Below are 24,143 nucleotides of genomic sequence, written 5' to 3'. Positions count from 1 at the left end.
ATGCACAAAGTGTTTATCAACAGACAATAAAATTTCAACTGAGTCTTTTTTATTATGTTTGGCCAAGAAAACCCCAGAGTTGCATCTTATTTGCTGCCTATCAAAATGCATTTTGTGACGGTGAAAAGAAAATGCCTTCCAGAGTTCAATTCCGCGTGGGGACAGGCAGCAATTAAATCTTCCTGGTGCCTTATCCTTCGTCTGTAAGTTCAGCAAGCTCTCTACAAAACCATGGAATTGTGAGCTGAATAATTCTTGTGTACCTGACTTCTCAGTGTGTTATAGTTACCTCCATGAAAATAACTGATTTGACAGCTGTTATTATGACCCAAGTTGGACTGAATTACTGTACCACGCAGAACAGCAGAATTCACATTATTATGCTTTTGATCCAAAAGGGTAGCGTGAACTCTGCCCCCAATTAACAAGCAGGATGTTAGCCGTGAAGCCAATGACCACCCTTCCCAGGAAACTGGCATGAAGTTGGTTGGAGTAACTCAAAGGAGGAAATGAACACTAGAGCAATGACTCAGTGGATTTCTTAGGGTTCATGAAATGTTTACTGGGAACCCACTTCCACACAGAAGTCCCCATTGTGTATTGTAACAGAAGAGCAATAGGCTTTGTAAAGTTGGACAGATCTTGGATCAAATCCCAGGTCCATCCCTTAGAAGCAAATCCAGCTTAGGGAGGCAAGATGCTTGACTGACTGTCCTCATCCGTATAATGGGGACACTGTCATTTATCTGGTTCATAATGAAGGGGGCTGGAAGAGGCCACCTCAAAATAGGCCGCTTTGGTATAAGATTAATTTTGCCTTGAAACAACTGGGAAACAGTAGACACAGAAGGAACTCTCTGCCCTTCCCCTTTCTGCCTAGAAGCATGGCATAAAATTCCCCTTGTGAAGCTGTCCCCCTCCTCTGTCCCATACCAGGAAGAGAGCAATCCTTGTCACTGGAGAAAGAAAGATGGCACTGAGATGACTCTGCACAAACAAATCTTGTTAAAATAACCCTTCTCTTCCATTAGGTTCCCCCATATATTTAACACGCCTAAGAGCCCAGATCTCCTGCCCTTTGTCTAATCACCTCTACACTATGTATTGCCTTTTATGAAAATGGTATGTAAAAATCTCAAGCCTACAGGCTTCTTTGGGTTTTCATTACTTTTCACAGTTTCATTTGTTTTCTGTTTTCATGTTTTTCAAACCTTTTCTCCTATGAATTTGCTTTTTTGTTGGTTTAATTTACAGGCCCCAGTCGCTGAACCTAAGAGAGTAGAAGGAAAGACTTTCCTCCTTCATAAGGACGTTATGAGAAATAAAAGAGGTTAACTTCTTGACATATAAGAAATGTCGAAAGGTAGCCTTCTTCTTGATATGAATGTGGTCCTCATCAACCCATAAAATAAACTCTCCCTGTGCCTTCAATCTCTCCAACCTCACTGGCCCGAATTTACATTTCAGTCTTACATCTTTGCAAAATAACTCTCCTTAGAAGCTCCTGAAGTGGCTGGTACCCAGGAGCCACGGGATGAATGCTCGCCACCCCCCATTCCCAAGCACAGGGTCAGCACTCTAAAGGTTGTGCCAATGAATGGGGTTCTTTTCTGTTCATTTCATGAAATTACAGGACTCCATGATTTCCTTTCATATTCACGATCATGAAACCCTCTCCCAAAACACCAGAAGTAATTTAGATAATTTCCAGCCTCAACCATATCCTGCGATTAAAGTTATAACAATGTTGAAAGGGCAGGTAACTATTTAAGAGGAAAATTAGTTCTCTGAGCGTCAACATTAGAAAACACTTCAGAATGCAAATACGGCTTCTGCAGCTTGGGCTGGGCTGATTTAACAGAAGGAAGACAGATTCTCTTTTGTGCTAAAAACAGAGGCTACACACCCCAAGTGGTTTAAACCATGGGGGTGAGGGTATAGCTTAGTGGTAAAGTATGTGCCTAGCATGCACGAGGTGCTGGGTTCAGTCCCCAGTACCTCCAGTATAAAAAAACAATAATAATTAATAAACAAACCAACAAACAAATAAACCTAATTACCTCCTCACCCCCCCCCAAAAAAAACCCAAAACCAAAACCAAATGATTTAAACTAAACCACGTTCAAGAAGAACCACGGGCAAATTTGGGCAAAACCCCAAATCTCCGTGAGCCACCGTGGGATTTTATCCTGGTAGGCTGCCTCTAAATCCATGGCCTTGAGAGTCGCTGTGAAAACTGAGACTCTGATTCTCCCCGAGTGAGGTGTTTTCAGAGTCATTTCTGCCAGCAGGACTTGGTGTTCTCCCATCTCATTATGCATCTGTTCCAGAAGCCGAACTTTTCATCCCGGGACACGTGGACGTGGGCAAACACATCTGATGCCCTCCTCCCCAACTTTCTCCTGGGTTCACTTGCTCCATCTCTCACCCAGGGGCACAAGCACACACCTGCCCTCTGCCCTGGACACAAAGTCAGCAGCCCAGACCCGGCGACCCACGAGCCTGCGGACAAAGCATTAAGCAGAAGTTCCCTGAACACCCCTGCGAACGGCCGGCGAGACTCTATCCCACGATGCCGGTGACCTCAGGTGGGAGGCGAGTTCACAGGGGGCCTGTGCAGATCTGTATTTGTCTTTGGGAGGCCCTGGCGTTCCCGGGGCAGCCGTGCATGGGGAAGCATCTGGGGTAGAAAAGGACAGTCCTGGTTGGCAATGACCAACCTGGGCACATGGGTTTCATTTACAACAAACACCTACACTTATTGCCTGTCATTACAGCTCCCACCCTCCATGCCACTGTGCCCAGCGGTCCCACCAGATGCTCCAGGCCCTGAGACCCTGTGGATGGACTGGACCTGCCCCCTCCCTGCCTGGCCTGCTGGTCCTGATCCCCTGTGCAGGGTGACTGGACCTGATGGAGTCCAGCTCTTGGAGGTCACCTGTCTACCTCTGCTGCCCTCCCACAGGAATCGAGACCTCTTAGTCCCTCCAAACCCCCCTCAATCTAACACGAGGATGCTCTCTCCCCAGGAAGTGAACAGAGACATGCATCCACTACCCCCACCCCCAGTCCCCGGATTTGCCAGAAACTCCCTCCCTCCTGGTCCACCGCCCTCTCAGAGTCCAGGACCCCTCTTCAAAGGCCAGCGCCACATCCACACACACAGACATTACCTATTTCCAGAAGAACCAGACCGAGGAAAAACCACCATCATTCCACATTTTCCAAAAATAAAAAAACCTTTAACTACGAATGCTGATGGCCTGGAAAAACCAAACGTGCTCTGTCTTCGCTCCAACTACCTCCTTCTTTGGAAGTAAAATGCAACCTGAAACCACACAGAGGTCCTGTGCCCAAGCAGGAGCATTGGCATAAATATTGACTTGGCGGAACCTACATTTTTCTTGCACTCTCAGAACTGAAGTGCTTGCTTCTTTTTTTTTTCTTCTTTCCTTCCTGCCTCGTGCATTTTCTGAACATCAGCAAAAAACTAGTTCTGTCATCAGAAAACAGCTCTGGCCTGGCTTTTAAACTTGGCTGCTGGCACCAGAGAACTGATCAGAGCTAACTACAACTGACTTTAAAAAATCATGGAGGAAAATCAAACAGCCGGGCGCTAGAGAGAGACTGATCCTGAGGTCACCCTGTTTGCTAACGGGGCCCACAGGTGACTGAGGACCTCACTGGAATCACATGGGTGTGCAACGGTCTCGCAGGGACTTTAAACAAACCCATCAGGTCACCGCGTTTTTGTCAGCTTGCGGGTTCCGTTCTGATCGCAGGCAACACACACAGGCACAGACTCTGGCAGACGACGTGGCCGCGGTGAGGATGCGGGGGCCTCAGGTCAGTCCATTCCTGGTCCAGGGGGATCTTACTTTACATCACGACAGACTTTTCTATGTGGAATCTGGGCTTGGTTTCTCCCTTGACTAACATCCACCGGGATCTACTCCCCGAAGTCACTATGACCTCCGAGAGCTGCTGCCTCTCCATCTGCCACCCTCTCCCGTGGGACCCACTCGCCACTTGGGCTGGGCCAGACCTGCACTGTCTGATTTCAGGACGTCATGTGTGAAGGTGTCAGATCTCAAGGAAAGCAGGTCTGAACAAGAACGCAGGCAAAGGGCCCGGGTCCAGGCCCGCAGGAGACGCTGAATTCAGATTTCTGCACTTTCCATGCCCGACCTCTCAGCTCTGACGGATGCGGTGCTGCACGCGAGCCTTCCCGTTTCCCCCTCCTCGATCCCACGGATGCTCCAGGCCTCCCAGACACTCTTCCCTCCCCTGGGGCAGGCTGCGTGCTCCCCCTGCCCCAGTCTGTGAGGACATCCCTGAGACCTCCAGGCACCCGGGCCCACCCTGTCACCATTCCTGAGATGCTGACTACCCTGAATGTACCGTTTGCTTGTGTCTCTCCCACTGAGCGGAGGTCAGGATGGGCAGGAACCACCTTCCACACATTTTATGTGTCAAATGCTCCCAAGTAAACACCTTGGGGGAACGCATCTCAGGCGCCGTGCGGAGTGCAGTGGAGGGAGGGAGGGAAAGCAGCAGCCACACCGGGTCCAGGCGTGTCCGTCCTCCATGATACTCCGTGCCATCTCTGAAAGCCCTTTGCTTGCCCTCCTGGCCTCCTTACCTCATCAGAGAAACCTTCATCTCTCCTCCTAAACCCTCCACTGAGCACAGCCGACCGGAGCTCTTTATTCAAACCCAGCACTGCCTTTCAAGGGCAGAAGGCGCATGCCTCCCACTGGACTGGGAGCCCGCCGCGGGCAGCACCACCATTTCCATCCTCAGGTGACCCGCCTCCAGCCCGCGGGATCCAGAGAACGGAGGTGTTTGGGGAGCCTCGCCCGAGTTGACCCAAACTTCCTGGACGCCCTACAGAGATGGTGCCCCAGGCAGACACCCCATGAACATCGGGCCCCCACGACCATGCTTTACCTCTTTAAGGACCAGCACGCATTTGCCTGGCCCCACGGACTGCGGGAGCTCTGCGATCCTCCCCTTGTTGAGGTAAGGGCCTGAGAAGCACCGGCGATTGATGAAGAGCTGCGGACAGCAGTACTTCCCGTTGACGGTCCCTGCGGGGAAGGGAGACACAGCAGAGGCTTAAGGGACCGACCAAAGACTCGCTGAGCCCACTCCATCGGCAAAACCACGCAGAGGTGCCCCGCGTCCTCACACCAGCACGCTTCACAGCCACTGTAAGATCTTCGACATTCTGATCATGTTTTCTACCACATACACGACCTTTTCTGCTTACTAGGCAGGATGCAAGATACACAAAATGCAAAAACTAAGACAGTGACAACTGAAGTATCACACAACATGGCTTAAGAAGGAAAGAAAGAAAACCTAGTTACACAGCTAAGCTCCCCTGTGTCCTACACCCTGGAAACCCCCCAATCTTTCCTCCCAGGCATCCAGGACCCTGAAGCTGCCATAAATCCGTCCCAGGCAAGCTAGAGACTTCACCACACACCTACATACGTGTGTATTTATAAGCAATACAGGATATTTGGGTTATTTTTAAAAATATTCCATAAACGGTTTTCTGCAACATTTTGTTAGTGCAACATGAAGTTTCTGAGCTCCATCCGTGTTGGTAAACGTCTACCTAGAAGGGCCGTTCCCTTTTCACTTCTGCATAGTATTCCACTGTGTGACTAGAGCTTTTGAATGTGAGTTTTCCATTCTCTCACTGACAGACAGCCACTTGTTTCCATATGTAAATATCCCCTGCGGTGCTTTAATGAATGCAACTGGAAAACTCTGCTCCTGCTAATGGACAAGAGGTTCCTCCTAGACTATAACAAGGAGCGAACTGCCCGACGGCTCAGCCTTCAGTTCTGTGGATCCTGTTTTTCTAGATGTGGCCAAGCTGTTCTCCCAAATTTCCACTCCCGTAAGCACTGTCCAGCTCCCGGGGTCCCAGCCCCAGGCCAGCACTAGCTGTGTGGGGCTCTCTCATGTTGCTAATCTGACGGACATGAAATCTGCCTCCCTGGGGTCTTAACTCTGCATTTCCCTCATTAGTCTTTCAACTTAGAAAGCGAACGGGCAAGGTGTCGATCGAGCGCGTGGCATCTCAAGCTACCACTGGAAAAAGCAGAGTAATTACACAACAAACTGTCACTCTGATCACTCTCATGGGGTTCAGCTTCCAGCTAAGACCCGTCCTCTCCCACCGCCGCTCCAGGCTGAGCTGCACCAACAGCGGTATTTCAGAATAAAACTCGGTGTTAATCTGGGACAATAATTTGACAGTTCAGAAACCTCTGTCCTCGTGGGACTTTAACAGAGAACAGGTCGGGAGGAAGAGATGTTATCTTTCTGGGTATAAATAGAAGGCATAAAATAACAATTAGACTCTGGAAGAGCAGCTGACATGATTCTCTTAAAGCCATCCTGAAATCTGAATTTTTTAAGACAGGCAAAAAAAAAAAAAGGTCCACAGCTGCATTTTAGGGGAAATTTGGGGGCAGGATGACTCTGTCCAGATCTTTTGGAAAAAACCAGTATCCGTAAGTTTACTCATCAAATTGTTCTCTTTCCTTCAAAGACAACTCTGACTAGCAGGAGTCCTCCATGCCCGTAGATTTTAACCCTGGAATTCAGAACAGGTTTCCTGTTGGCTGGAAAATAGAATTCTTCATCAAAGATATTACTTGATGTACAAACACGTCTATAGTCAGATCTGTGGTCAGAGGGACATTCACATTTGTGTTTTTAAACGTTATTGTTAAGTTGCAGGACTTCATACATTAAAAAAAAAATACACTGTTCCCAACCAGCTATTCAAACATGGAGGGTTTGAAGGAACAATTCAAAAGCCTGAAGGGACTTAAGTATTAACTAGCAATATAAAATACTTGTACAATTGGCATAAAACGTTCCCCCAAAATCCCTAATAACGAGATTTTCAGCTCTTTCTTTTTCATGTGATTCTTCATGATCCGCAGTCCTAACTGGGCTCGTAATTTCCAAGAAACACACAGATCCTCTTTCTCCTCAGACCAAGAGAAGTGTCTAGAGCTACTGGCCAAGAAGCAGAAAAGAAGAGGCACTGAGAATGCAGCCTGGAATTTTTTTTTTAAGTAGGTATCTGTTACTAGGCAGCAATAGAGAAAAAGACAGTAGGCTCAAAGCTGAGTCTCATGTTGACCTAAAAATACAGCCACGTCTCCACTCAGAGCAACGCACGTGGACAGAAGGGAGCCCCGAGCAGCTGGTTTACCTGTGGCGTCCAGGTGAGGGAATAAACAAAGGTCATGAGGTATTTTCTCAACAGGCACTGTGGATGGCAATCTGTTGACAAAGAAAAGAAAAATCTCGTGGGTCACACCCTTCAGGAGACAACGGGTACCTTCCAAAGATTTTTCATAACTGAAAGCAGCTATGAGACAGGTCTAAGCCGAGAACGTGGTGAGATCCAGCCTGGCATCTGTAAGGACAGGTGAGACCACCAGGGGCCGTTCTCCCAATAATGCCAAGAAGCCGACAGATCACCTGCCCCTCGAGTGACCACCACTGATCTCTGAGGCTCTTGTTCTTCTAGGTCACTTGAGGGCCTGTCGCCCGTGACGGAATTAGAATCACGTCCTAGTTACATTCAGGACATGCAGAAACACCACCTCGCGCCAGCTTTCGCGGAAGTCAGACTTCTCGTCCGTGTCTACTTAAAAGCACTTTCTGCTGACCTTCGATTCCTGGGGTCTGTGCTTGTGTGGGTCGTGGCCACACTGAAAAGATCTTTAGAGAAAACCTATGAATTGATGATTTCCTGAAATGTGATGCAGGCTGATCAGCCGAGGACTGAAGTATGCGTTACAGCTCACTAAAAGTTGCTGAATAAATAGAAAAATGGCAGCCTCAGGGCGAAAGAGGCAACTAGGGTTCCAGAGGGATACCCGGGTTGACTGTGTAGAAACCACACAGTTGAAACGCTAAGCGAACTCAAAGGAAACCGTAACGAGAGACCTGAATGGGGTCATCGAGGGCAGTGGTTCTCAAAGCGGGGTCCCCAAACCGTCAGGTCAGCGTCACCTGGAAACCTGCCACCCATGTGGACGCTCAGTCCCCACCGGGGACATCCTGAGTCCCCTGCAGACAGGGCCCAGCAATCTGTCTGAACGAGCTGCCTAGTGACACACACAAGTCAAGGCTGACAACTGCTGATCCATGGACTGCAAGTTTAGGGGTCACGGGTTCAAATTCTATTTTTCACTTTTTATTTCAACGTTATCCAGGTGAATTGGGAGCTAGATTATTAACCTGATGCACTGTGTTTGGAAATGTGAAAAGAGTACCCACAAAACTGCCATTCACATCAAACAACAATGCAGTTATTATTCAATTTCATTTTACTAAAGTTTCAACTTGGGTACATGAAAAAAAAAAAAAAAAAAGAGCTGCTCTCAATTCCTTTCCCATCAGTACATTCAGAAACCAGAATCACCTGGTAAGGGATGTGACTGTGGTACATCCCAGGTATTTCCCAATATATGAAAAGGCTTCCAACAGTTAGAGTTTTCCAAAATCATACTGCCTGCATGTTCACACGCTGCTGAGCACCCGCCTTCCTTGGAAAACTACAGTCGAAACACGGGGTAACCTACGTTTGTTCAGCAATGGACGCCCACACATTCTTCACATGGAATCTAATTTAATCTTCTTAAAACCCCCGAGAAATAGGTATTTTACAAAGGAGGGCATGGAGGACAGAGAACTAGAGTGTCTCCCTCCAGCTCCCCCGGCTGGGACGGGGCTGAGCTGAGGCCTGGACGTGGCAGGGGAGGGGGTCACTGGGTGGGGACAGGCAGCTGTGGGGGGGGTGTCCCCCACCCTGGGGCCTTAAGCGCCACCATCACAGCCTCACCCAGCAGCAGCGTGTGAGACTGGGCCGCCCTGCGGGTCCGCTGAGGTGGGACGAAACTGAAGAGTCACGATCGGGAGAAGAAATTCCTGCACGTATGAGACACACAGTAAGTAACCGGAGGCGTATCTGGCTGTGCCCTTCACTGCTCCGCTGGGGGTCACCGAGCCTCTAACCAGAACAGCCCTGATTCCCAGCCTCTTACAAGATGCGTCGGAGTTTATCATGTCATTTTTGAGGGGGAAAAAAACTTACTGTTTCTCTGGTTGCACAACTGCGATCTTTCTCTTCTTTTGTGCTGTAACACATTCAAAAAGGGGGGAAAAAGGCAGCTTTGGTAGAGAGTTAGGAATAAGCATTTTTTAAAAACAGCTCAGTGTAAAACTGCGTCCATTTTAAAGTAACAATTTAAATACAAAAAAGTTACTGCATTTGTGTCGTGATTTTATCTTTGTTTCCTCCAGCATGAAGTAGACTCTGACTTTACAGAAATGAGGTCTAAATAGAATTTAGTGTATTTAATCTTATCACTACACTGGCTACTTTCTCCTAAAATATGCTTCTAATACAAACAAAAAGAACACACATAGCAAACTTCCCAGGAATACAGCTGGTAAGATCAACGGGTGTCAGTGTGATTATCCAGATGACTTTTTTCCCACAGAACGTGCGATAAGTCAAATAATGCTACCATAACAGCCTGCTCCCGAATTAGGATTACAGGCACGTTTATAAACTAAAACACTTTATCATTAAAAGGAAGACTGGCAAATATGTCTGTCAAATGGTGGCATAAATCACCCAACAGTAAACTTCGGGATAAGAACATTTCCAGTTTACATTTATAATTGGTTAAAATCAAGCAACATGGGTGGAACTAGAGATTATCAGACTAAGTGAAGTCAGCCAGACAGAGAAAGACAAATACCATACGATATCATTCACATGTGGAATCTTAAAAAAAAAAAAAAAAAGGACACAAATCAACTTATTTACAAAACAGAGACAGATTTACAGACATAGATAACAAACTTATGGTTAAGAGGAGGGAAAGCGGTGGGGAGGGACAAGTTGGGAGCTCAGGATTTGTAGATACTAACTGCTACATAAAAAATAGATAGACAACAGGGTGCTACTGTACAGCACAGGGAACCACATTCAATACCTTGTAATGGCCCATGATGAAAAAGAACATGAAAATGAATATATACACATAACTGAACCGCTGTGCTGTATGCCAGAAATTAACACAATATTGTAAATTGAGTATACTTCGATAAAAAGAATAGAAAAGGTAATAATACAATAAAATCACCTTAACAAGGACAGACCAGAGCTTCTGGCATCTATTAACTTGGGCTTAGATAATTCTGACTCTTCCAACGTTAGCATAAATTAATCCTAACAGAACTTCTGAAGCTGTCAGAGTTTGGCAGGTTTATTTAGACTTCGCCTCTTCAAAGCAAAATGTATGTGTGAGAGATAAAATGAAAGCAAGAATAAATGAATGGAAGAGTGACTCAGAGTTCATCTCTTCCTGACTTGATCAGTATCCAATTCCAGCACAGGCAGACCTCAGAGGTACTGCGGGTTCACTGCCAAGGCACCCCAACAAAGCAAGCACTGCAACAGAGGAGTCTCAGGGAATTTTCACCATCGTCTGAGCCTTCGGTGAGTTGCAGTAGTGACAGCAGAGATCACTGATCACCGATCACCGTAACAGCTGTGGTAATACTGAAAAAGTTAGGGACAGCGTGAGAATCGGGGGGAGGGAGGGTGTAGCTCAAGTGGCAGGGCGCATGCTCAGCACACACGAGGTCCTGGGTTCAATCCCCAGTACCTCCTTTAAAAGGAAATAAATGAATGAACCTAATTACCCTCAAGAGAAAAAGACAACAAAAAAAGTTTTTCTAAAGAAATACTGCAAGAATTACCAAAATGGGAAGTGAAGTAAGCAAATGCTGTTGGAAAAATGGTGCCAATACAGTTATTTGACAGAGGGAAGGCACACACACCTTCAATTTGTAAAAAAAAAAAAAAAACAAAAAAAACCCAAAAAAAACACTGTATCTGTGAAGACAAGGTCTGCCTGTAATGACTACGGGGACGTATAAACTCTGGTCCCTACAGTGAAAGGTGAGCGCAGGCCCCCTCGTCTAACTCAGCCTTTGCGAAGAAGGGTGCGGGGCCTGACCTGGGCGACGTTCCGATAAGGAGGCAAACTCAAGGGGCTGGGAAGCAACACACAAAACAGAGAGGACACAGGACTGTGTTCACCTTAACCCGTGTGTGATTTTATGCAGAAACACTCAAAGCACTTGTCACCCCCCCAGGTCCTCAGGAAGCGGGGAGGAAGGGGGCAACACAGCACGAGTTTCTGTCCGAGGCAGAACCAACGGCAGGAGGTTGGGCCCAAACCTGAGGGAGCCCAGGAAGGACTGTGCTAGTGGCCGTGGGGGCTGAGAGTCAGGGACCCACCCCCTCTTAAGTGAGAAAAAGAGAAAAAGAAAAAGAACAGCCTTGAGACTGAAATAATTATCCTACGCTCCAATCTTTGGAAATAGTTTAAAGTGAGGGCAAGGTGGTCTTCTCATTGGATCAAATTCAGTGCCCAGTACGGTGCACAGAGGAAAGAATCTCTTAAAACCCACCTCCGTCTAAGATCGGGGCCCCTACTTTGTTTCCGGCAGATAATGCCACATCCTACTCTCATTGATATGCAGTAGGACCCTTAAGTGTGCTTCAAAACCTGCTGACACCAGGCAATGGGAGGTTCACCACGGGATGGGACTTGAGAGCAGTGTTCTGAGCACCTACAGAAGTGAACCGTATCACAGGATGCTAAAGAAGCAAGCTAGCCTGTAAATTAATGAAGTATTAGGAACATGACCTATTTCACAGTAATTTACAACTCTTGATCTTTAAGGACTCAACGTTTTAAGGAATACTTTGGATGCACATTAGGGTGGAATCAAAAAACGCCAAGATTTATTAGGTCTGAAGATTTGTAGACGGCTACCATTTCAGGGTGATGACACGTTAAAACAGACGCCTGTATATATTTAAGTGGGGGGGGGGTGTATGTGAGAGAGAGAGACAGACAGAGACAGGGAAACAGAGACAGAGAGATGCTGGGTTGTTCCGCTATCAATACTGTTTAATTGGTATTTTTGTGATCAGACAGATGTGATGTACACATTTCAAAGAACATTTGAAATCTCACTAGTCAGTGTTAAAAGCAGTTCAGTGTTCATCTCAGTAAATTATTGGGGCCCATGGTGATGCTCTGGGGGTGAACCTCATGAGAAAAATTAGTTCTTTCTCAGATATGATCATACAAACATAGAGCAGTTGGCTTCATTTTTTTTTTTTCTAATCAAGAGACTGAATTGTATACGAAATGGGGAGTGAAGGTTCCGGATGCCCATCCCTGCCTCTCCGTGTGCCTTTAACTGCCTCATCACTGTGACTCAATTTGTCAACCTGGGAAATGCTTCCAAATGTTAAACTCGGGCAGACACTTTAAAGGACAAATGAGATAAAAATAATCTGGGTGAAATCGAGGAACTTTTCTGATGTTTACACCATGGCCCTACTAGTTTTCTTTACAAAAGTGCCTGTTTACTCATCTGAATCCCAGGCGTCATGCCCCTGGGCTCCGAGCCGGCGGTACTTACAGACCGTCTTGTGCGGTGTGGTCAGAGGGTAGGAGTTGGCCTCACACCAGCCCACAGGGAAGATGTCCATGGACTCAACATCGACAATGAACTCTGGAGCCGGACTCTGCAGACCTGCGGGGAAGCCAAGACAACAGCTGCAGGCAGATTTTACCAACAGAGACACGGAAGGAGGAGGGGAAACACAGAGCATCCCTGAGATGGAGGGAAACACGCCATAAAGCCGACGGTGTCGTACGACCGACACAAACGCCTGAAATGCCAAACAGCAAGAGTGCAAGGCGTCCAGACAAACTGAGGGTTTGGAAAAGAGAGGAAGAGGGAGGAATCTGGTAACACTTGGCAGCTGGGCCAGAAGTGCCGGGAAAAAAAAACAAGCAACGTTCTTTCTCTAAGAACAGCTTGGAAATTAAGGAAACGTGGTCCAGCCTGTGGGGTGGTGGGGCAGAGAGCCATCCTTCTCCCAACACCACGCAAAGGGCAACCTTCAACCACTGAAAGTTAAACAGCCCAGTTAAAAGACTCAGCAACACCGGTGCTGAGCGGCGAACGCGGACAGTGCAACCTCCTAGGGGACGTGTTCATTTACACGTGACTGGAGTCACTTATTCTGAACTCAGCGTGTGGTCGGCACACTTTTGCCACGTCACACACAAGTCCTTTACGCAGGAATGTCTCTTTAGTGGGGACCTAAGGATGGCCTCCTGTTTCACCATCATAATGACGCCCTGCGCTGAGTCGGCTTCCCAGCCGAGAGATTCTGTAAGAAAGAAAAGATCTGGATCGCATGTGAGCAAAGGGTTTAAGGAACTCTGGCTCCTGAGAGAACAAATGTAGAACCCAGCAAACTTGTGAAGGGAAGCAAATTCTACACCGAATTCTACACTTTGAGGGAAGACACTCCTGAACCAAGAATCACAAGATAAGAAAGCTGTTAACAGAATGACTCCCTGGCTCTAACCACTTAATGTTGCTTCGCTTTGGTTTCTTCACCGAGAATCGAGATGAAAGTAACAGTACAACCCCCAGCACACACCCACGTTGTCACACGTCATCTGATGAACTCTGGGTCACAGTCCCCCTAAAACGTAACTTCCTGAGGCTAAATCCTGGCAAACACAAGATGGTCCAGACCATTTCAGCTACGCTGGCTCCCCGTCTCTGTGACTTCCCGTCACAAAGTAGGCACTGTGAAAAACAGGAGCACGTTATTTGATACACGCAGGTTCCCAGTTTAACACTAAAACACTCTGTGCACACACAGTGCCCCGGACACTCTGACAAAGGGTTCTTACACACGCGTTGTATCACCACCGTGAGGCACGCGCAACTTCTCCTTTGTTCTCAAAGAAAGTCATCACAGTGATTATCCATCCTAACTTGCTTTTCACTGAATTCTCCTACCATCTGAAAGGTACACCAGCTAAAAGAACTCAAGTGGATGTACAGGCATTACTTGGGGGATTATTTACAGGGATTTTTACTGAATAAATAGAAAGCATTCTGTCTTACACGGCTCAAACAACACTTAACCTATCGGCCAAAGAATCACTAAATTAACAAGACTTCCCGAACAGGCAAGAGGCTAAGAAACTCTCCAAGCGGCTTCAAACGTGGAAGTGATTTTTCTTGTCCAGAAGGACCCTTGTCCGGTGAAAAGGGTCTGTTTCCCATGACACAGGGTGTGTCCTCTTCAGACCCACAAAAATACAAAGACAGCACATTACTTCTTGCCACTCAACAGGTTTACTAACAGGTTGAATTCATCTACTGGATACGTTTGTATTTCCCGGTGTATGTCTGGGTACAAACTAGATTTTCCAGGTCAACAGTATTTTCAAGAGGAAGCATAAAGTGAACTTCAGGGCTTACTCCTCCCTGAGTTATTTTTGTCTTCTGATGTCCTGCTGGTTTGCACATCACTTCATATTCATACTTGAACACAGACACTTCTGTAACAATGTATACAGTCATGTATTTCTAAGGCTGGCTTTACCATACTTTAAAATTATTTGACCATGCTTCCCATTCATTAAACAAATACTTACGAGCTACACTGTGTCAGCCACCACATTCTCAAGAAAGTTCTAGCCCTGCCTTCCTTCCGGCCCCAAATTTAGCCCCTTCAGGCATCTGTGGAGCAAGAGATGCTGGGAATGTGCGGTATTTATCACCCAGGAAGGCACTTCTGACCCTGAAACCCTGCCCGTCCTATCCTGAAGGAGGGGCAAGAATTCTGTATTTCCCTGTATCAATCTTACAGATCCAGACATATCTGGCTGGACTCACAATAATTCTTTAACACGTAACCCATTGTTTCCTAAGATTGGAGAATCAGGAGCTTACAAAACTAAGTCATTAAACATGTTGCCAGTATTCCTTCCTGCTTATTCCAGGATGGCCAAAGCCACCTACGCAGAGCGAGATGTTCCACTAAGGACCTTCGCGCTGCTTGTCGTCATTCCGTAGAAACGTCTCTCATGAACAACACAAGGCTGTACGCGACCTCTGATTTTTGCTTCAGTTGCACCAAGTCAAGATGAATAAAACTTACTCATTCTTACCCAGGACTGTCGTCTCAAAAACCACCAGGAGGCCTAAATCTCCATCTATGGGCAAGTACTTAAATAAGTCACGGTACTGCCACATGATGGAATGTTCTGCGCTATAAAAAAGAATGAGAAATCTCTTTATATATTTACACGTACAGATGTATATTTGAGTAAAAGAAAAGCAGGGCACAGGACACTGTATATTTAGCTCGCCGCCATCTGCTTTAAAGGGGGCAAATAACATATTTATATACATGTGCAGAAGATAAATCTGGAAAAAATGAAAAATCCTAATTCAGTGGGTGTCTGCTGAGAACAGCACTGGCGGTGGGGCAAGATGGGGGAGACAATGTGGAAAAAGATATTTTGTGTATTCCTGGCCCTTGTGAATGAATTACCCATGTCACGATGCCAACCTCACTATCATCACAGTAACAACACAGCAAAGATAATCAGAGGAGAAAGGAGGCTCTCATCTGCGTACAGTGTTGCCCCAGAGGTCAGACTAACGGAGGACCTTAAAAGGAAATTAAGCTACAACGATGAAAAAGAATATGAAAATGAATACATGTGTGTATATATATTTATGCATGACTGGGACATTGTGCTGTACACCAGAAATGGACACTGTAACCGACTATATTTCAATTAAAAAAATAAAAAAGAAACCTGCGCTGGGCCATTTCACTGCAAAGAGGAGAAAGCCTTTCCAACTGTACAAGTGTGTAAGTTTGTAGGACTCACTCTGGAACCTTGAAAGATTTTTGCAACTGGCTACCTCCTGAGTCTCTGTCCTCAGACCAGCAGAGATCATCCACTTTCATGAAGTTCCTCCTGCCCGTCTAGCTGCGGACTGTCGCAAGACTTAACCCAGCAAAGGACTCGGGGCCTTGCAACAGAATCGGTGACCGGTTCAATTCGGAGCATCAGGATGAAAGAATAAAGCTGCGATGACACTGAGGTACCCTCCCAGAAACAGAGCCCAATCCAGTTCCTCCCACCACGTAACTGCTTCATTCCCAGATAATTATGGATGAGAACACGCCTGGGGGCCAGAGGCGAGAGGGCTACGAGGGCAGAGGCCAACAGTGAACCATGGAGGAAGGTAAGTGACGTTCACGGGCATCAGTAACAGAGTCGGAGCAACCCCTGCATCTCGAGTAAAAGCTGGCCTGGGGGGAAAGGCAAGAGGTATTTATTTATGGAACCCAGTTAACTCTGTTCAGGGTCCTCATTAATAAAGGCCACACCAAATCGTGATGAGCTGGAGCTGGAGACCCCGTCCGCCATCCATCACAGGCCCTGCACCTGCAGACGCCAGCCTACAGAAGATCTCAGAGTGTCCCTTGCCAGCTTCGGAGCTAAATTCCTAAGGAATAAAGAGACGGACAAAAGTGTGGCTTGGCAAGACCAGCACGGGATAGGAACCGATCCGAAGGAAAACCACAGAAACGGGATTAAATGTGTGAGCGGAGGGAGAGCACCACGCACAGGTTAGCAGTCTTACAGCACGATCGGACTGTTTTCATCCCCATTTTATAGAGGAGTAAACTGAGGGTCACAAAAAGCTCACACAGCCGGCAGGAGCTGGACCAGGATCTGAACCCCAGCAATCTAGCTCGAGAGCCTCAGAAAGCATCTGAGGAGGTGCTTTCTTTCTCCCTCTTGTTTTTGTTTCCGTATTTTTTTTCTCTTCTTGAGGGGAGGTGTTGTCTGTTTAGCGTCTGTCTTGTTCCTGTTAGGGCCCCATATCCCTTCTGCAGAACTTCCATTAAAGGCAGCCAGAAGGGGAGGGGTCAGATCCACCGTCCGCAGGCCCAGGACCACGGGCTAGGGCCTCCTGCAGGAGAATGTGGTCCATCAAAAGTCACGTTCACGACAACGGCCCCGTGGAAGCCCAGACCTGCCTGCGGCCGCCTTCTGGAGAGGCGATCCCCACTCCGGGCCTTCCCCCCACATTCCCATTTTGCTTAGGAAAGCCAGAGCCAGGTCTGCTGCTGGCCACTAAGAACCTGTCCGACGGAGCACTGGCTTTTGGGACAAAACTGAACTGGGAGTCTTAACAGCCTGTTCACAGACAGCACCCCTCTGTGATACCTCCCTTCACTGTGCAAGAACATGTATCTCCTGCGCCCAAGACATGCAGATCTGCTGAAGCAGCTCTTCCCAAAAATGTCTCTCGCAGGCCAGACCTCTTTTTAAAGATTAAAAAAAAAAAAAAAAAAAAGCCACACTGGCTTGAAATAGACTTACTTTCACATCTGCATTCTCCCTTGGTTCATTTTTGCAGATCTCTGCGAAATGCTTATTAACCACCTGACTTTTTCACCAATTACAGGAAGGCTTAAAGGGCAGTTTCTGCATCTGGTCTCCTGCACAGAAGAGGAGGCCTCCCCCAAGGTTCTTGGAATCATGCCACCACGCCTTGCCCACCTGAGCTCCTAGAGTCCCTTACCAACTCTCTCTGCGTAAGAACCATCTGGGGAGGGTGACTTTAAAATGCAGATTCCCTGACCCTGCTCCCAGGACTCAGAGGTTACAAGGCTACTCAGAGGTAGCCCCAGGAATTTGCATTTTAACAGGACAAATTATGATGTGGAAGGTAGTTTCCTGGAACTGAACCGAGCACACGGGAGAAAAAAAAACTGACCAAGGAGTTTCTGAATTTTACAAGTATAAAATTATCTCACGGTCTCAAAATTCGGTTAGCAAGACAGCGGTTCTGAGGGGGCTGCTGGTATCTGACATCACTGCCTTGTTCAGGAACACAGATTTTATTTATTCCTCGTTATCTATTCAGCAAGCGTTTTAGCAGGCAGAGCGCGGGTGAACTCCTGTGCCAACACCACGCTGTGTGAACCGCGGGCACATCCATGAAGATGCCAGATGCTGACAGACAGGGAGGGTCCAGGCGGGCGGCACACGGATTCTGCCAGGGGGTGAGGCTGGAAGGAAGTGGGGCTGCCTTTCTTGCTGCTCATCAAGCTCCTTCACTTACACGCTACAATGTGCCCAATACAACTGCAGCGCTTTACAGATGCGAGTTCACTCCGCCCATCCCCACAAGCCTCCTGTAAGGCAGAAGCCATTACTTCCTGCATTTCACAGAGCTGCACAAGTAAGAACAGAGATGCTCACAAAATACTCCAGATCACACACCCAGGGAGCAGATGTGTACATCGGGGAGGGGTGGCTGCATGCCAAGTTAGGAAATTTGAGTCTCTGCTCCGTAGCAAACACAGACTCGCTGAATCTTAGGAAGAAGGCAATGACTGTCTTGTATAAAACTCACACTTCTATCTCCATGAAGGTGAGAGAGAAAGCAGTTGGCTGACTGCTGACATCCTGAGATGAAGACTTAGAAACAGGCTGGCGGTGAGAGGACGCAGATAGAGAGGGGGTCCTGGGGACCATTCTCGAAGGTCAGTGCTTTCTCAGTTGCGCTATGATCGCCTGGTCCCAGATTTAACTTCACAGGACTCTGGTACAAGACGGACCTCAACCCCCAAGGGAAATCAAATTTCATGCCCACCCTGGTCTTGGCTTTCCCCTCCACGCCTGCGATGCTGTCAATCTTTCCACAAAGGGCTTGGGCAAGAAACTCTATTGACCTTACTTAGTGTGGCATCTCATTCATTCATTCTTTTGTTCGCTTGTTCACTTATTCATTCATCGAACGTATTGGAGAGTCTACAAAGTTCGGGGGAAAAGGAAGCCAATTTGGGCCTCTGGGCCCTGGTCAGACAGTGGCGTGGATGGACCGGAACCTCCGAGAGGCACAGACGGACGGGCTGCCCTGGGCGAGGAGACGCCACCGGCTGCACGTCTCCCTGGGAAGCAGTGAGACCCTAAATGCCCCGCGGATTCAGCCAGGGGATGCCAGGTTTCGTTCTGCATGTTCTGGAACTCTCTACAACATTTCCTGTAGCGGCAACAATGAAAGGGCTAAAAAACCCCGCAGAAATGAAGCCTGCAGACTGTGACGCCTTTTTACGACCTGAAAGGGATTTCTGTGTCAGCTAAAAGGCTGACATTCCTAACAGTCAGGAATGTGGAGAGTATCGCGCCTCTTCGAAACGAGAGGCAAACCGTGTTCACATCAGTGGGGCTAAGAGAAACCAAGGATGGCCGTGCAAAGATGTCACCCGCCCCCAGCACTGTGAGTTAATGCGCTTCGGGGACGGACAGAACACGCACAGCCCGTCTGTCCTGCAGGAACATGAACGGAGCATGACGTGGACTGAGAGGCGGATGCAGACCGGGGGGCATGTGAGCCGGCATGGGGGGCGACGGTTCGAGAGGAATGAACACTGAAGGTAATTCGTGTAATCTGAACAATGCTTGTAACTGCAGAGATGACAACCTGGAGCAGAACGTTAACATCAGAGGAAGCACCGCAGCCGCCCTCCCTGAACACAGCCCTCGCAGCACACACCGCCCAGCTCGCTGGCGAGTGCGTGAGAACTTGACATCCTTTCCAAATATGCACCCAAAGTAACATCACGCTGACCTCACCGCTCTCTCTTCGGCATCAGCTCCTTTACTGACACTTAAAAGAACCACCTGACTTCACAAGAAGTCAAATATTAAATTAAAATGATCATTTTAATTACCTAAAAGTAGTCAATTAGCCATGGGTTGGAAGTATTTCAGATCAATTTAATACATAAAAATAACTAATAAATTGTTATGAAGCACCTTATAAATTTAAAGTGTCATATAAACGGTTGACAGTCAGACTCACCATCATCATAAAAGCAATTTAACTGCCACAAAGTGACCATTGTGAATCTGTAATATTTTTGTCCCCAGGACTGAGGAAAGGAAATACCGTATATGTGAAAGTCTGAGATAATAAGAAAGAAGTCCCATTAAGCTTGCTGTTAACTTTCACTAAAAGGTCAATGTTCAGCTAAGGGACAAAAAAACAAAACAAACCCCCCCCCCCAAACTCAAAATTTAAGAAAGATTAAAGAGACTGGGTGAATTTGAACTTTAACTGAAGAGATAAATGCGGAACTTTGACCAATAACATCAGATACACAATATTCAACAAACTATTCTTGAAAATTCTTTTAATACATAAGGTCTGGGAAAATGCACGATCCGTTTTCAGACCTGCTTCCTAATGCTAACTGACCGTCCTTACTCCTGTACGAGAGCCCTCCGGGGAACAGGAGGAAGAGCTGACGTGAATCGATGTGCGCCATAAAACCAGAAGTTTATATCCAAAGAAAAACAGCACTGAGGAGGAAAGACTGTCAAAAATGTTAAATATACACTAAACATTGCTCCTAATTCCTCTTTTCCCTTCTCCCCAGTCCAGGGCAACTATCTTTTTTTTTGGGGGGGGGTGGGTAGGGAGATAATTAGGTTTGTCTATTTAATGGAGGTACTGGGGAGGGAACCCAGGACCTCGTGCACGCTAAGCACATGCTCTCCACTGAGCTGTACCCTCCTCGCCTCTTCATTCATTCTAAGAACTGGGAAGTGTAGGGCCTTCTAAGTTAAGCAACAAAGATGCCAACAGCCGTGGACTCGAACCCCAGGCCTACCTCAGTGACTTAGTTGATTCTCCCTTTATGAACAGTCAGGACCCTCTACTGCTGTTAGGTAATCAATGGCTGTAAGGCGCTCTGGAAGTTCAAACTGCTCAAGAAGTCCTGCCTGCCAAGGAATTTTAACCGTGATGTCCTAAATACCGAGGAAAACACAGGCTTTGAACTTTACCATTTTTGTTCTCAAATTGATGATGCAAACAAGACTCTCATCATGCACAGAACTAGGCTTAGCGCAGAACTCGGTAGCGAGTTCAGTTCAGGGATTCAAAATCCCAGAAGGGATCTTGTTTTTCCAAGAGCGGTTGATTCATCTTTACACGAAGTCACGGCAGGAAGCTCATCTTCTATTCCAACAGCTGCAGAATTAGCACCTTAGCACCGGTACCCACATTTTGGCTAATTCCAGCCACAGGCCATTCATTCTACTTGAAAATCCACTGAGCAACCAACTTTTTGAGAATTCCTTTCATTTCAGCTTGATTTTGAAATCCTAAGCCATAGTAATGTTTTAAACTACTTTCTTGGAATTAACAATACACACGACTTTCAGCTAAAATCACTGTTCTCTGCCTCTCCCAGTCTCCTGGGCTATAACATTTATTAGACAGTAGGCCTAGCAAAGAAACGTCAACGCTTTTTAGACTCGTTCACTGAGGAAAGAGGATGAAGGTCTGTTAGCATCAATTCTACGACCTTCCAAACTTTCTCTTCCGATGTCATAAAAATTAAAATACGGACAAGGAAAGCTAACATCGTTTTCTCACTCATTTCTAGCAGCTTATTCTTCCCCCACACACGTCTGAAATACCTACCAAGTGCTGTGAAGCCGGAAAACACTCAAATGACTAACAGACAAATGAAAGGCCTAAGGAATTTTAAATTGCCAAAAGGCGGCAAAAGCTTAGAGATAAAATTCCCTTTAATTCTCCCTCACCGAAAATACAGCATCTGAAAAATCCAGTCTTCGATCTAAAGGCGACAATCGAATCAAGGTTCTGCTTCCAAAGCGCACTGCGCTGTGAATGGCCCGTGTGATTATAAATAAAATCTGCATCAGGCATGAAGAACAGTTGGAACATCACTCAACAAACAAGCCTCGATTCTGTTTATTACATATTTGGGGGAGAAAGTCATGTCCAGTTACTATTTTAAGGAAAAATTCAACATCTCCTAATGAAGGCGGAGTAAAGGGTATTACTCACATTAAAATGCAAATATATAATTTTATCCTCTTAATAACTAAGACCTAAAATACCAGCTTTAGTGACTCGTATTAATTTAATTGTGACATTAGCTTTTATAATCGTAGATGTAAAAAGACCCCTGTGTTCCAAACATAATTATCACGCCAGCATCTCATGTCATGAAATTATTAGTTAAGATGAGAGCCTCTGAACGAATTTATCTTTTGATTAGGTTCACTTATTGAAGAACGCTGAATAATTTAAGACGGATTTTAAATAAAAAGGAAAGCAGAAGGGACTGTGAGTGCTGCTTCCGAGCCGGGCTGAGGTCTCCTGCACCCTGCAGCTCCCAGACGGACCCCGAACCCAGAGCGCCTGCTGCGTGTGCGTACCTTCCAGGCAAAGCCACATCAGCCTCCCCTTCACGCCAACAACCGAGGCCACGCAGAGCTCTCCCGGGTTCCTGGGGTTCACGGCTTCAAGCTTCATGTTCTTTGTGAAGCCCCGACTGAATGATGTCTGAAAGAGAAAGAGAACGGACACTGAGCCGGCAGGTACCCCAGGGATAAGGTGCAACAACAGAGAGGCCAGTGGTGCACGGGACACACACACTCACACACAGAGATCTCACTGATCAGACATTTGGGTGGGCTCACGTGTTTAGTCTTTCCCCACCATTCATGGGGAGAGAACCACGCTTTCTTCACTTATATCCCAGAAACAAGAAGTCTACCTGGTACACAGCAGGCGCCTAATAACGTCTGTTAAGTAAGTGAGGGGATGAGTTACATCCTCTCTTCCCTGTTCCGATGCATTCTTGCAACCACAGAATCACTGAAGGTCGGAGCGCTCGGCCCCTCCCCCGTGCCCCTCGCCCACCGCCTCCAGGGCGGACTTGAGGGTGGCGGAGGGGCAGGGCGCGTCCCCCTCGGGGACCACCTCCTTCAGCCTGAAGACTGTCTTCCAGCTCCTCTTTCAGCCCAGGTCTGCTGGTGACGAGTTCCTAGTTTTCTTCCAACTGAAACGGTCTCTGTTTTCCTTTTGTTCTTTTTGTTTATTTTACTTACTTTTAAAATTCCACTTTTTAGAAACACACACAGAGGGAAATTCACTCTTTTCGGCGTGCTGTTCTCGGAAGGCGGGGCTGTCAGACGGGCGCACGCGATCGCGCAGCCATCACCACAAGCCGCCACCCCCAAAATGCCCTTGCACCGGCCCTGCGGGGATCCAGCCCTCCTGGACGCCCAGGTCCTTGGCCACTGGTCTGTTTTCTGTTCCTGTTATTCTACTTTTTCTACGATGTCATCTAAGTAGACGCCCACCCTACGTACGTAGCCTTGTGAGTCTGATAAAACGGTTTATCTTTCAGTTTACCAGCTGAAGGACGTCTCAGTTGTTTTTGGGTTTCGGTAGCTGTGAATAAAGCCACTACAGACATTCAAGTACAAGTTTTTGTGTGAACGTAAGTATTAATCTGCCCAGGCCGCCGTAACAAACATCATGGGCCACGAAGCTCCAACAACAAAAACGTACCGTCTCATGGCTCCGGAGGCTGGAAATTCAAGATTAAGCTGTCAGCTGGGCTAATTTCTGCTGAGGCCTATCTCCCTGGCTTCCCTCTGTGTCTCTACATTATCTTTCCTTCACGTATGTGGTCTGAGCCCTAATCCCCTCTTCTTACAGGGACACCAGACATATGGGTTAAGGCCCACCCATACGCCCTCATCTTACCTTATTTCCTTCTCTAAACACATTTAGAGGTGCTGGGAGTTAGGAATCTTGACACATGAGCTTTGGGCTGGGGGACAAAATGCGGCCTCTAACACTAAGGTCTCATTTCCCTACAAACAGGATTGCCGGACCATATGGTAAATGCATGTTTCTTGGAAACTGCCAGATTATTTTCCAGCGTACCATCCATTCTGCATCGCCTGCAGCAGCGCGGGGAGTCCCGGGTGCTAGACATCCTCACCGGCACTTGCTGTTGCCAGTTTTTCACATCTTACCCTAATTCTAACAGGTAGGTCTAGTGGTATCTCATTGTGCTGCTAACCTGCCGTTTTCCCTGTAACCAGGGATGCTCAGCGTTTTTTTCACGATGTTTCTTTGTCGTGTGTACCATCTTCTTTGGTGGAGAGTCTTTTTATCTCCACTTGGAAAGTGCACTTTTTTGGAACACAGAAGGCGTCTTCTTCTTCCGGCACTCTGACAACAAGAATCCACCATCTCCTGGCCTCCACTGTCTCTGATGTGACGTTTGCTGGTATTCAGACGGCCGTTCCTGT

General features: G+C 47.1%; 1 protein-coding gene across 8 annotated transcripts in view; it reads right to left on the bottom strand.

Annotated features, from left to right (window-relative positions):
• The window catches only part of SFMBT2 (Scm like with four mbt domains 2), a 150,674-nt gene that overhangs the window by 23,727 nt on the left and 102,804 nt on the right, over positions 1–24,143 (bottom strand). For all 8 annotated transcript variants that reach the window (XM_074358342.1, XM_074358341.1, XM_074358344.1 and 5 more), the window contains 5 exons: positions 22,251–22,377; positions 12,562–12,675; positions 9,140–9,182; positions 7,247–7,317; positions 4,951–5,090 (listed from right to left, as the gene is read on the bottom strand). In XM_074358342.1, the coding sequence (XP_074214443.1) occupies positions 4,951–5,090; positions 7,247–7,317; positions 9,140–9,182; positions 12,562–12,675; positions 22,251–22,377 (495 nt within the window). The remainder of the gene's footprint in view (positions 1–4,950; positions 5,091–7,246; positions 7,318–9,139; positions 9,183–12,561; positions 12,676–22,250; positions 22,378–24,143) is intronic.

The sequence above is a fragment of the Camelus bactrianus genome, chromosome 35 (genome assembly GCF_048773025.1).
Source record: "Camelus bactrianus isolate YW-2024 breed Bactrian camel chromosome 35, ASM4877302v1, whole genome shotgun sequence".
NCBI lineage: Eukaryota > Metazoa > Chordata > Mammalia > Artiodactyla > Camelidae > Camelus > Camelus bactrianus.
Note: the sequence above shows the minus strand (reverse complement) of the source record. Positions and strands in the feature narration are given on the sequence as shown.